This window comes from Aulonocara stuartgranti, assembly GCF_965226115.1.
Source record: "Aulonocara stuartgranti genome assembly, chromosome: 7".
NCBI lineage: Eukaryota > Metazoa > Chordata > Actinopteri > Cichliformes > Cichlidae > Aulonocara > Aulonocara stuartgranti.
The window spans coordinates 7,087,159-7,100,925 of NC_138945.1; the positions used below are offsets into that span (position 1 = coordinate 7,087,159).

General features: G+C 37.9%; 2 protein-coding genes across 2 annotated transcripts; both read left to right on the top strand.

The window, feature by feature from the left end:
* Window positions 1-3,470: 3,470 nt before the first annotated feature.
* On the top strand, window positions 3,471-5,330 carry ved (ventrally expressed dharma/bozozok antagonist; the record flags this gene model as incomplete). The annotated part of the gene is made up of 3 exons (XM_082538609.1): window positions 3,471-3,714; window positions 4,370-4,623; window positions 4,959-5,330. 3 exons carry the CDS (start codon window positions 3,471-3,473, stop codon window positions 5,328-5,330), a joined length of 870 nt encoding a protein of 289 aa, XP_082394735.1.
* A 2,780-nt stretch (window positions 5,331-8,110) lies between these two features.
* On the top strand, window positions 8,111-10,352 carry purbb (purine-rich element binding protein Bb). The gene has a single exon (XM_082540712.1). The coding sequence runs from the start codon at window positions 8,236-8,238 to the stop codon at window positions 9,145-9,147; it is 912 nt and encodes a 303-aa protein (XP_082396838.1). The 5' UTR covers window positions 8,111-8,235; the 3' UTR covers window positions 9,148-10,352.
* Window positions 10,353-13,767: the final 3,415 nt, after the last annotated feature.

Below are 13,767 nucleotides of genomic sequence, written 5' to 3' on the forward strand. Positions count from 1 at the left end.
AGTGTTTAGCTGAACTGGCAATAAATAAATGCACCTCAATCTGGCTTTTCTGTTCTGATATATGACTGGATTGTTCTTTGAACTAAGTTTGAAATGATGTAATGAGCTTCATGTTCTCAGAACCATGTGCATAGTCCCATTTTTTGTGAGTACTATAACATTTTTTTCCCATTAATGATTTTTTAATTTTTACACTGCACCTTCACAGGGTGTCTCCTCCCTCTTGCCCTGTGGCAGCCTAGATAGACTCCAGCTCTCTCTTGGCCACATATTTTTCAGCTTCAAAAATTTAATGTCTGATGATTAAGGAACAAAAAGTAAATCTTTATAATATAGTAAATTACTCTTTGGACAATGATACTCTTTGAAGTTGAAGGCCATAGATGGAGCTTTAACAGTGATTAGTTTTTAAATGATGTGATCAGGCTCATAAAGAGTTGATCCTGTGCTTTTAATGTAAAATAACATGCACATTTAAAGTCCTTTAAAAAAAAAAAAAACCTGACTATATAATCAACCATTAAACAATAATCAGACTTACTCAGACCTCTATAAGCAAGAAGCACTTGGGATATGAAAGTAAAAGTGCTTAATGCAGGGAGGTAGTTCCAATTGATCTCTATATTACTGCAAATTAAATAATCAATGTGAATTAATCAGACTGACCAATTTTACTATTGTTTGACACTAGAACCAATTGTTTGTTAACCTTTGTATAATATGGGTTTTGGTTCTTTTTTTTAAATGAGTAAAACTTAAAGAATGTAAGGGAGGTTATGGCAGAGTGCGACCATGACAGCTTTAACAGGTATTTACATTATCGCGTGTGCAAATTTAAGACGACATTTTTAATTATAACCATTATTATTAATCCGAATATGAAAACTACGATACATATAAAGGATTAAAAAACACAGTATCACTTAAAAAAAAAGTAATGTAGAAGTATTTGAGTACATGGAACACCGGCATTACTTTACAGCACTGCAAAATACAACAGTACATTATACTGTTGCAGTAGTGTCGGAAGAATTACTCACATTATTCAGATAAGTAAAAGTGCACATGGAAATCGTTTTACTACTAATAAAAGTCCTCCATTCGAATACCTTTACACGACCACAGTCATTACAGAGAAGTTAAAGAGTTAAAGTGAAGGCATATTCGTGCTTGTTAGCGCCACTGACAGCACCATTACCCGAGTATGACTTTATTGGGTTTGAAAAGCCTCCAGAAGATATTAACAGGCTTTAAGGTGTTAGTTCTCTTTTGTTTCATGTTGGGTGTGTTGGTATCAAAGCACTGAGAGCCTTTGAAGTGTTCCAGTTTCAGTAGGTAATGAACTATTAGCACCGGCTCTCCCCTCCACTGCGCGCACAGACGGAGGGTCAGCTTGAGCGCACAGCCTCGAATCCATTCTGTGATCACCACCAGAGCTCACTGTCATTATCTTATCAATGGGAGTGCTACGTTATCGACTAAAACCTCTAAACAACACAAAATACTTAACATTTACACATAAAACATCCCCCCGCCCCCGACACACACCTCTTCCTCTCAGTCAGTCTCGGGGTCTATCAGGGCGGCGGGGCTGATGTTAACAGCCACTTCACAGCTGGGATCATAATTTTCAACTCATTATCAGCCACCTTAACTGATCCCCACATAGTTTGATGTGATTTAAGGAGGTACAAAAGAGATGACCAACCAGTTTCTATCAGCAGGGGTGGAAAGTTACACTCTGCGTATCTGCATATTATGCTTTGTCAAATACGTGCATTTCCTCAAATATTTGCAAGTATTTTCTTGTTTGGTGACTTTACAAGACATTTCAGTGGGATATATCCCCAACTTTTAGCTACTCTCTTTTTATATGAGAGCTTATTTTTCACTCATCATTTGACAGTTGAAAGAGCGAATATTTTTAAATTAAACTTTTAAAATGGTCTAAAAACATTACAACATCAGTTCTTTATCAACTACAGATAAGTCATGATGAAATAAGCTATAAGGATCACTGTTAGTGCGCTGTGTGAACACTCTTTTATCTTGGGATCATCCCAGAAAAAGCCATTGTCCCCGTTTTCAGTCACTCACAGCTCATTGTCATGATTATTAACCTGAAACCTGAAAAGCTGCTTTTTAAACAAAGAAGTTAAATTGTTGGTGCTTCATCTGAAATTACTGGACACGATGAGCAGTTTAGCATACAACCTTTGAGGAGATTAAAGGCCATGAACGTTTCTTCGAAAAGAAAGAAAGAAAGAAAGAAAGAAAGAAAGAAAGAAAGAAAGAAAGAAAGAAAGAAAGAAAGAAAGAAGCAAAGATTACAAAATTATTAGCAAAAACGGGATATTAATAATGCTCAAATATTTTGTTACATTTGGCAATTGTATTCTTCTTGTTTTTATTCAGCTTTGATCCAATTTTCTTGTTTTTTTGTTCTTTTATCTTTTGATAAGTTGTTAGGCAGTCATTTCTTTCACTACGTTTATATGTGTAAGGAAGGTGCTCTGCAAATGGTAAATGCAGGAATGGGTAATATTTGGAGATACAAGCATATGTATACAATTGTTTGAATTTTAATCCAGCCTACATCCTTTATTTTTAGACTGAGATTGGCTGAGACAGACTGTTTTACACAATAAATCAAGATATTCAGAAAGCAGAAAATCCTTCAATTGTTACACTGCACACCATTGCCAAATGTGTCAAATTTACAGCTGCTAAGTCTTTGGATTTGCCTTGTTGCAAAAATATTGTTTTATGTCTGTCAAATTATGCTGTTTTGGGAATTCAGCTAAAGAAATGGGAACAAATGGTGTATTTTTGTGAGAAGCTGCCAGTAACAAAGTGCCTAAAGACAAAGTTGTCTATTGCAAAGTTGTCTTTTATATGTAGACAGAACACTGGTTCATCCCTTGAAGTAGGTGTCTTTTTAATGTTTGAAAGCCTTCAGAAAGCCTAGGTAATCTTTGATCAAGACCACTGTAAAGATTTACAACAATATCTTGCTTCTTGGGGAAAAATATAAAGAAATGAGGACTGACACTAGTATTTTAAAGTTCTTCACTCACCCCAAGTGGAAAAAAACGACTCCCTAAAAAACTGCAGAAGGTTAATTTTTTAATAGGGTGGATATGGTTGTGGAAGAGATGGAGACAGTTTGGGGCGAAGTGACTGTATTATCTATGTGAAGAGTGGGAAAGAGGGTGGGTAGGGGGTCCTTTCCAGACTCACTGGAGCCTTGTTGTAACAGCCTCATTGAGACTGAATGGGACGTCTTAATTACTCAAGTTGTGAAAACTAAAGGAGGGCTGGACTGCAGGGAGGGGAGGATGTGTGCTTTGATCTTCGGGTTGAGGGAGGTTGATATGAGGTGGGATGTCTTCTATAAATACAAGCAGGTTGTAGATGAGGTAGTCATAATTCTCCAAGCTTCAGGACAAACGGATTCCTCCTCAGCAGCCATGAATGGACATTTTTCTATTGAGTGGATGGCCCAGAGCAGCCAGCAAGAAGGATCAGAGACCAGCACCATAACTGTCTCCGGACCTACAGCCTGTGGGACGCTTTCTGAGAGTCTGCCTGGTTTTTATTGCAGGCAGAAGTCAGAGAATATCCCTAAGCAGAAAAAGCAAGAAAACAGGAGTCAGGCCCTTGAAGCATACAGCCAGAGTATTCTCCAGCAACAAACCGCTCCCAATAGCCAAGGTAAGAGTTCATAATGAGCCAAAATCCCAGACTCCAATTTCAATGTAAAGTCTATTTAAAAGTGAATTACAGAAAAAAGTGCATTTACATTAAAACAGCTATTAGTTCTGTGTAAATGTGCATTTTGAATTTTTTTCCTAAACATAACTTCACATTTAACTACATTTCAGCTGAATGCAAATATGAACATCTCAGAGAACATCTATCATTTTTTAAATTTTTTTTTAAATTTTAATTTTTTATGTTTTCATTGCATATTAGCGCTCCTGGGTACACAGTTACTTTAGTTGTCTTAATTATTTGATCTTTTTTTTTTTTTTTAAATCTTATTTAGTTTAGTAGAAAAAAAACATTTATGCAGCTTTATTGTTATTAGAGTACTTTTTACCTAACTAATATTCGTGTATTAATTAGAAGAATATAAGTTGATCAGTGATGCAATGCAGATGTGTTTCGTAACCTATAAATAAACTGCAATAAAAACTTGGACATTTTTATAGCTGAATTTCCATCCAGTTAACAGTATGTGGTTAAATACTCTGAAATTAATAAAGTGCTTTGTAAACTACTCAAGTAAAATACCAGAATATGTCTAAATCGACGTAATGTGAAGAACAGATTTTAAGTTTCTTTCTTTCTCACTTTCTGTTTCCAGTGACTGAGGTTGGTTTCAGCAGTGGGACAGAGGAGGAGACCTCAGGATATGAGAGCGAAGGTGGACAGTCTCTCTCCCCTTCAGCTCAAGCCGTCTCAAAATCACCTCCATCTCCTCTAGTGGGTCGCAGGCCCCGGACAGCTTTCACAGCAGAGCAGATCAGTAGCCTGGAGAAGGCTTTCAGCATAAGTGCTTATCTGGGGACGCAATCTAAGGCAGAACTCCGCAAAAAACTCCACCTGTCTGATAAACAGGTAACCACCCCCAGTATCAATACTTGACATCATGAATTCATGAACCTGGTCCTGCTGGATATTCAATTTATGATAAATCTATAATAATCAGAAACAGCAGCAAATTTCAAAAAGAAACTGCCAAGAGATCAGTTCTCATGAGCACCTATTTGATAGCAGCTACTGACCTTCAAAACCATGTACTACTTTTAGCAGTTAAAAAAATAATTAGTACTCTAAAATAATCATGCTCTACTGTTCACTAACAGAAAATTAACATTACTTATGTTTTATTTCATTATGTCTTGTATTTTAAAAATGTTTCTTATATCTTAAATTTTCTGTTTTCATCACAGATCAGAAACTGGTTCCAGAACAGACGGATGAAGGTAAAGAGAACCATGCAGGATGCTCTGGCTCAGGCATGCCAGGCTAATGTCTGCCAGGCCAGTGTTGCCCCACAGTTCATTCATTACCCTGAGCTACAGGCATACAGGCCAGGGCCATACCCAAGATACCACTCAGCAGCAGCAGTAGCACCTGAGGGCCCGGCTGCCACCTCCTACATCTATCCACGCAGTCATGTGCAGTTCAGTTCCCCTCTGCCCAGCGTCACCACTCTGCCCATGGACTCTTTCTACCAGTACAGCAGCCTCTCAGGAGTCATGGTGCCCTCTGCCACATCTCACCTCAGAGAGTCCTACCCAACTTATCCTCCATATTACTGAAAATCACATGCAGACATTCTTCTGTAATGTAATCTCAGCTGTGATATTTTAGACAAAGGGAGAAGTTTTTGATTTGATTTTTGAATAAAATAAAATGCGTTATTAGAAACATGGCAAAAATACTGCTTTGAAGCTTGAATCAAGAATCAAACAGGGCAGTGTGCAATAACGTCTGTTTGTAATTCATGTATAGTTTGAATGTAATTAAATGTCATTTTTTAAATTTCTGTTGTTATGTCACTGTTGGATTTATGTCAGTGTAAATATTATTCAAATAAATAATAATGATTAGATTCTTATCAGATTATCTGATCTTTTTTTCTCATCTAACAGTCAAACATTTAATTCAGTTTAATTTTGTGTATACAAAGCCACTTCACACCAACCATTTCATTTTCATTCAGTTTTATTTAAATAGGATGGCATGCAGTGGCTAGATTAAAATAAAAGACTCAAAGCAGACCTAAGTAACGAGGAGGACTTTCATTATAAGCACCAACAGTGACCTTCGAGGCACTTTATATTGTTCTATAATATTAGAACTATTTGATGACCAACAGTGACTTGGGGACAATAGGAAAGACATCCTGGCTGTTTCTCCCTGGTTAATCTTTGAGGTTCTTTCCTATGGATCTCAGCTGATTATTAAGTGGTATCTATTTGTGTGCGTGTTCCCCCTATTTTTACCCTCTGCCTTAGAGGGAACATTCTCTGCTCTGTGGGTTAAGTTCCTGATAACTCCAGGTTTGTGTTTCATTGTGTAGTGGGAGTTAAAGAATATGTACATGTCTTTTGTGAGTTTGTTTTGAATTGTATACAAAATGTATAGCAGGCAAGAGCAATATGTTAAGAGTTGTAAAATACTGAGCCCTTTGGATTTTTTGCTCTTTTTAAGTATTGATTTCTGAGCAGACCATGGCTAAAATAGTCCTAGCCTATAGCCTATAACTATTTTATAGCCTATAGATATTTTAAGAGAGGATTCAGGGTCACTTGATGCAGCCTTAACTATATGCTTTGGCAAAATTTAAAGACACCACCAGAATTCCTACCCAGACTGTCAGAGTAGGGCCACTCCTACTGTACCCAAAATGGCAGACCTCCCACCCGACTGAGATTACTGAAGCCCTCCTTCTTTTCCACAGAAGTGGACTGTTTTGAGTCATTCATAAGAAAAACATTCTTTTCGCGTGCCTGACAGCACGATATTCCCTTGGATACCTTATGCTTTTGGATTTTTTTGCCAAAAGTATTGATTTCTGAGCATTGTGTTTAAGCAATTAGCTGACAGAAAGATAAGTTAATAGATGTGCTACGCTGCATGTTTATACAGCAGACAACAGCACATTATATGTCATTTATTTCTTGTTAAAGAACCTCAGACACCTATACAGAAACAAGATCAGATGCATTTATTTTCGCAAAGGGTTTAACATTCTAATGATGCTCCCTGGTGGCCGCGTTTTTAAAAACAAACCGGCAGAAACCTATCGTCCTTGACATCTTGATTGCTATCTTGCTATAATCCTTTTCTGACAGGCTCCACTGGCACAATTGTGATTTTATAAGTAAAGATTGAGGTGACATAAAAACAAACAAACAAACTATGGTTTACTTATTTCAAATGCTTAAGACTGCCACGACTTGGATGACTGAGACCCAGTTACAACAGGGATGTCAAACACATTTTACATAATGGGCCACATACAGCCAACTTTGATCGTGTCGTGAAATGATATGACAAATATGTAAGATTGCAGAAAAAGTTATGATAGTGCTTGCACAGGCCGTCCCGTGATTATAAAATATGAAGTTCATTTATTGAGAATTCACCAAAAAACAAACTGTTATTTACAACAACAAACATCTCTTAATCAATAACTTTGGCAAAGTATGAATGGCAATGCGGTGAACAGTTTTTATCTATAGAAAACGCCGTAAAACTTACGAAAATACAGTTAAAAGTTTCAAAATCTTTGCATCCGTTACCATTTTCTAAAGCTTTCCAGTGGGGTGGATTAGAGTCTTTATTTAGGATTTATACTGACATCTTCTGGCAGGTCCGGGAAATGCAATAACAATGGAGTAAATGAAACATTCAGACGTGACAAGCTGCTGTAGAGTAGAATTCACCATTATTATTTTCTTCTTATTCTCCATCTTCTCTCTGTTTTCTTTTCTTTTCACTCTCACCTCCCTCCTCTTAATTCTCCCCTTCATATTCTTTTCTCTTGTTCCCCAGCCTTCCGTTTATTCCTCTTCACCCCTTGTTTCTTCTTTCTTCCCCCCTTGTTTTCCAAAGTCATTCTTTGCTATTTTATTTTGTTGGTGTACATAAGTAAGAATGTGGATGTTGAACAGTTGTAATGAGGTATTGTTCATTTTATGTAAAATTGTGCACACAAAACATGTAATCTATTTATCAAGGGTAGTGTATTTTCACAGACTTGTTAAACAACATGAGATCCATCTCAACAAAGAACGATTATTATTATGTGGTGTACTGTACTAGTTTATCTAGCTATTTTTCACATATATAAATAGGTTGGAAATGTCCATTTCGAAATTTAACTAAAATGCAAAAGTATAATTGTGAAAAAAAACCACCCAGATTTCATCATGTTCTAACCAAGACGATTTCACAATCGGGATTAAAAAAGTTTTACAAGACGTAAACGGAACTTCAGTCTGAACCAATAGCTAGAGAAAAATATTACAGGTGGGCACGGCTTACAATACCGGCGGACCAATAGGAATGCCGTAATCGTGTGAACTAGTGAAACAGGCAGTTAGTTGGACCAATCACAACGTCCCCCGAAGGGCACCCATGATGCACGGGAAGGAGGCCCGCGCTGGCTGAGTGCACGCAGAAAGCAGCTACGCAGGAGAGAGGGGCAGAAGCCGAATGGTGGAGCTGAAGATGGCGGATGGCGACAGCGGGAGTGAGCGCGGAGGTAGTAGCGGGGGAGGAGGTGGAGGTGGCTTCCAACACTTCCAGAGGGACCAGGAAACCCAAGAACTGGCGTCAAAGCGTCTGGACATCCAGAACAAGCGCTTCTATCTGGACGTCAAGCAGAACAACAAGGGCAGGTTCATTAAAATCGCCGAGGTCGGGGCTGGGGGCTCTAAAAGTCGCCTGACCCTCTCGCTGTCAGTTGCGGCGGAGTTCCGTGACTATCTCGGGGATTTCATCGAGCACTACGCCCAGCTGGGCCCTAGCAGTCCGGAGCAAATAGCACAAGCTACCGCGGGTGAAGACGGTGGGCCGAGGCGAGCTCTTAAGAGCGAGTTTCTTGTCCGGGAAAATCGCAAGTACTACCTGGACTTGAAAGAGAACCAGCGGGGGAGGTTCCTCCGGATACGGCAAACCGTAAACCGCGGACCTAGCTTTGGAGTGGGGGGCCCAGTGGGCGGCATGCTGGCCGGCCAGACCATAGCCCTTCCGGCACAGGGGTTAATAGAGTTTAGAGACGCCCTTGCTAAGCTCATAGATGATTACGGGGGAGACAACGAGGAGATGACCGGGGGCATGGCCGCCGGGGGCTACGGCGAGCTTCCCGAGGGCACCTCCATCATGGTGGACTCTAAACGGTTCTTTTTCGACGTTGGGTCCAACAAATACGGCGTGTTCCTGCGCGTGAGCGAGGTTAAGCCGAGCTACAGGAACTCTATCACCATCCCGTTCAAAGCCTGGAGCAAATTTGGAGGAGCTTTCTGCAGATATGCAGAGGAGATGAAGGAGATCCAGGAGAGGCAGAGGGATAAAATGTACGAGAAGAGAGACGAGTCCGAGGGGGACGATGTGGATGACGACTGAGAAAAGAAAAAGCTATCAGCCAAGTTACATGATGGCAGATCTACACTATAGGGTTATTTTGCGAAAAAACAAAAACAAAACAAAAAAGAAGCAGAAATGACAGATAAAGTGCATGACAAATCGTGCTGTAATAGCCTACTAAAGTATTGTGGAGTTTTAAAAAAAGAAGTACATGTGCAGGGAATTTTTGGTGTATTATCCTAAAGTTTGTTGGGCTTGAGGTTGAAGTGGTGGTTTGAATTTCTGAAAGTGAAAATGTATGGATGAGATGTATCTCATTGGCTGAAAAAAAAAGTGAGTTATGCTTTATTGTTGGAAAAAATAAGAGGAGCAAGTTGGTTTTTCATAACTAGAGGTGAAGCCATTGAATGCTTTCCTATGTGCAACATAGTTTCTATTTAAAGAGTGAAGACCTGTTCAAGATGTTTTCCCTTCTTGGTTAAAGGAGAGAGCTAGCATCCATCCTGTTCCAGTCCAGGACTCTCCTCTGTGGGAAGTTTGCGGGATTTTTGCAAGTCAGACAGGAAAAGCTGAGAGCAATGCAGAGACAGAACTGCTGTCACTCTATGGATTTTATTTGTTAGATATGTCAGCAGCTGGAGAGCTGTCAAACAACCGCACAACTGCTGCTGCAGCATCTGCAGGCTGTTAATCGAAAAGATTACCCAAAATGACCGGGGGGGGGTTACTAAGAGGATTATCTGTAAGCCCAAACAAAAAGGGCCGGCCTGGTGGACTAAATTAAATGCTTTGACTCCAGTAGTCAGTTACAGTGCAGAACAGCTGGGTTTTATGTTATACATATAATCTTAGCAAAGCGTACTTCTTATTGTTTTGAAGAAGATTCACTCTGTGAGGAAGGGTGGTGACTCTTCTCACACCAGAGCATCCTTGGTGTTTGAGAACAACCGCTTGGAACTGGGGAGCAGATGCCACCGGAGGAAACACAGATATTGTTTTATGGGACTTTTCAGACGATCATTTGCTAACAGGGGTCCAAATGTCTTGCAGTTGGAGGAGGAGTGCTGCATTACATGTAGCGACAAGTTTTCTCATCAGCCTCGTGTTCAGAACTGGACAGCTGGCCTATTCAGCCACAGGCCATTCTCTGACAGCACCTTCCAACACATTATGAAGACCCTGGACAGAAACACATTGATGGATGTTTTCTTTTGTTTTTCCTTTTTTTGTTTCTTCCCCCCCCCCACCAAAAAGAGCTATATTGAAATGAGATTCTACTTGTAGGAAAGATATTACCAAACAAACCAGCAAAAGATATTTTCAGATACTTATTAAGGAAAACATATTTCAATCCTAAAAATAAAAAGTTAATTTCTTAAAAGAGAATTGTGACTCGATCTCAAGGTAATTTTTTCATGTTCTTAGAGTGAAAGTATAACACTTCAGCATTTATTAAACAATTTGAAATGAAAGACTCGATGTTGTGACTGTGTACTTGAAATCAGGTTATTCATTTTGCAGACTAATTGGGTGAATTGTTTATTTTCTTGGTTAAATATGTACAAGAACAGTCTGAGACTGCATACATCTTCCTGCAACATTTTACCTTTTCAAGTTATGTAAGTGTTATATTATTATATAATTATATAAAGATGTCCCAGACCAGCGTAAGAGTCCATGCGCAGCAGATGTCCATCTAGAGACCAGGCCACCAGGCTATGACTACACTATGCAGTTTCTCTTCCAGTGCCACACCGGTCTACCCACTCAGCTAGTTCTGCTGGATATTTTTTGTATATGGCAAAAAATGCCCACTTTTGCCTGATGTCACAATGGTGAAGAATCTTTCCACAAATCCAGGTCTGATTATCCCCCCAAAATGAATCATTTTAATACTAGTAAAACATTAAATTTCCCTGTCTTTTTATTTAGTTATTTATAATTTTAAGTAATTCTAAATCAAATAAGATTTTGCTTTATTATTTAGAATGCAATTTCTGGTCAATACTGTCAATATTCAAAATAATGAAAACGTGATTTAAAACAGAAAAATGCCAAAATAAAACCTTTTGGCTGATATATTGACCTTAAAGAGTATAATTCATTCCAGCAATATGACCTAATGCAGATGTGATATTGCTAGTGATTTATCAGTCCAGCAAGATACAGTTTGCATTCATTTAAGAGGTTCATGTGACTATTAAAGTGATGACACCTATTAGTTCTTTACTTATTAGGACTTAGTTCACATGTGCAGGTAATGTTTACTCTCATTATTTACTGGCATTTATTATATTATTATTAAACAGAAGTATCTATTTTAAAAAAGAAACAGCTCTGTAAATATCTGATTAATGTTCTGTCGATGAGTTTCACTTTTAAACTGTACTACTTGGCACCACTTTGAGCTTCATTTCATACATTTGGTTTCATTTGGTTAAAACCACATTTGACATTTAAGAGTACTTTTGAAATCCATATTTACTTTGGCGAACTTAAAACCTTTACTTCAGTCCCTTAAGTTACAAACTAACATACAACATGAACAATGTAATTATACAACTAGTTCCCATTTGCTATTTTACAGACATAAACCTTTGTAGGAGTTGGATGACCTACTACTCATTGGCATTTAGGTTTGATCACTGATGAATAATTCATCAAAAATATCTTCTGGTTCAAGCTGCTGATGTGACACTTTGGTTTCCTTTGTCATAAATGCAAAGGGTTAAAACATTTAGCACTTCTGACTGGTTAAAACACAGTCACTGAAGCTTTCTTTTTTAAACAAACCATATCAACTATTTTGTTCTTGGATGTTCAAAACTTAAACTTTGCTGCCTTTCAGACAAGAAAGAAAAGAGTTTAAGACAAACAGAAATGAAAAAATAAACATATTTCATCATTTAATTTAAATTAAATTTAAGGTACCGTATTTGCACTTATATAGCATTTCTAGTCTTACTGACCATTCAAAGCTCTTTAGACTTCAAGTCACATTTTTGACTATACAGCACTTTATCTAACTCACATCCATGGCTAATTCAAAGTCATCAGTTAATCTAACATATTTCTTTTGACTGTGGCAAAAACATGTATGATAGGTTAATGTAATTAGTATGTCCACATATTGGAAATGTGTATTAATGAGAAATGACACAGGTGAAAATGTCGTGATCCTTTATTTATTCAGGCAAAAGAGGGCAGCAGAAGTTACAACATATAACAAGTAGAAAACAAGCACATAATTCTGTAAAGACAAGTGAACACAAACATGTGAATAAGATGCAATATAGATCATTACAAGCATGACATTAAAAACAGTCACACTGACCAAAAGAGATATTCTCTTGCTCTTTTAAAAGGGATTTAAAAAATTGCATAAATCAAGTGTTCCCAAGGTTGGAGAGAGAAAAAAAATCTAAAAATCTAAATCTAAAAAAGAAACTTAGTTTAACCCCAAAATGATAGCTAGACACCTGTAAAATGTGACTATTTCAATTTCAGCCCCTTGAAGGGTTTTGAGTTTAGGATGTGTAGATAGGTGCCAATAGCACCTTTAGAAAATGATTTACTTTAAAAATTGGTGACATTTTCAATACTGATTGTACTTGCACTATGTGATTAAGTAATTGCACCCTTGTTAAATCACAAATGCACTATTTTGAAACTACTATCACTAAGGGTATCCACAGTAGGTTGCTACTGTTTCATTTGACAGTAATATGCCAGATGCCCTTCCAGACAGACAAAATCACTTAAATACAACCTGTCAGCTAAAAGATCTTAAAAAGTAACACATCATGCTGTGATATAAAAAAAAAAACCCCTCAAGAACAGATGAGAAAAGCTTTCTACAGCCTTGGGAATCCAACAAATCCAGGGAGAGAGCCAATGTTCCCTCTAATTTTTCATGTGTCTGAGCGAACACACAAACTCCCTGAGCGATCCCTTGGACCACTGTGAGCGACATCAGACGTGTGCACTGTGGTGATGCCAGCATCGAATCCATCCAAGTTACATGGTTTATTAAAATCAAATCAAATCACAGCAGTTACATTTATGTTAGACTACCTTTATTTAACTACTTTAGCCCACGTACAATGAAAATGTAAAAAAAAAATCTAGTCATTGACATGTTAAGACTATTGGAAGTAAAAATAACTTGAACTCCAATTTCGAAAACACAACTTTCTTTCTTTTTTCTTTCTCTCTGACTTGTATGAGTCTGAGTCTGTGGTCTGGGAGAGAGTCCTGTAACTCTGTCTGCAAAATACAGTATATAATGACCAATGTTGGGCAATTAATTATATAGTTACTTCTTCAAAAAAGTTACTGAGTTTAGCAAACAACAACGTTTTTTGCAGCTATTTTTTTTAAATGCAGCCAATGCATTTTTAAATAAACATTTCAAACTATTTACAGAACAATCAGCTGTTCTCCATCAAATCTGATGCCACACAAATTATTTGTGCCACTCCAAAAAAAATGAGATGAAGGAGAACAACAGCCTGATACCTGCAGGCCTGACAACAGGAGATGTATCACTGCTGTAACACCTGTAACATTCAGCAGTCGCCTCATTGTTCTGACACACACAACAAAACTATTGACTACGCTACACACTAACTACACAAGATTTGACAACTCTGGTTTTAC

Bases quoted from the DNA above. Each gene is read 5' to 3' on its own strand.
- purbb (XM_082540712.1), top strand. From the start codon at position 8,236: ATGGTGGAGCTGAAGATGGCGGATGGCGACAGCGGGAGTGAGCGCGGA.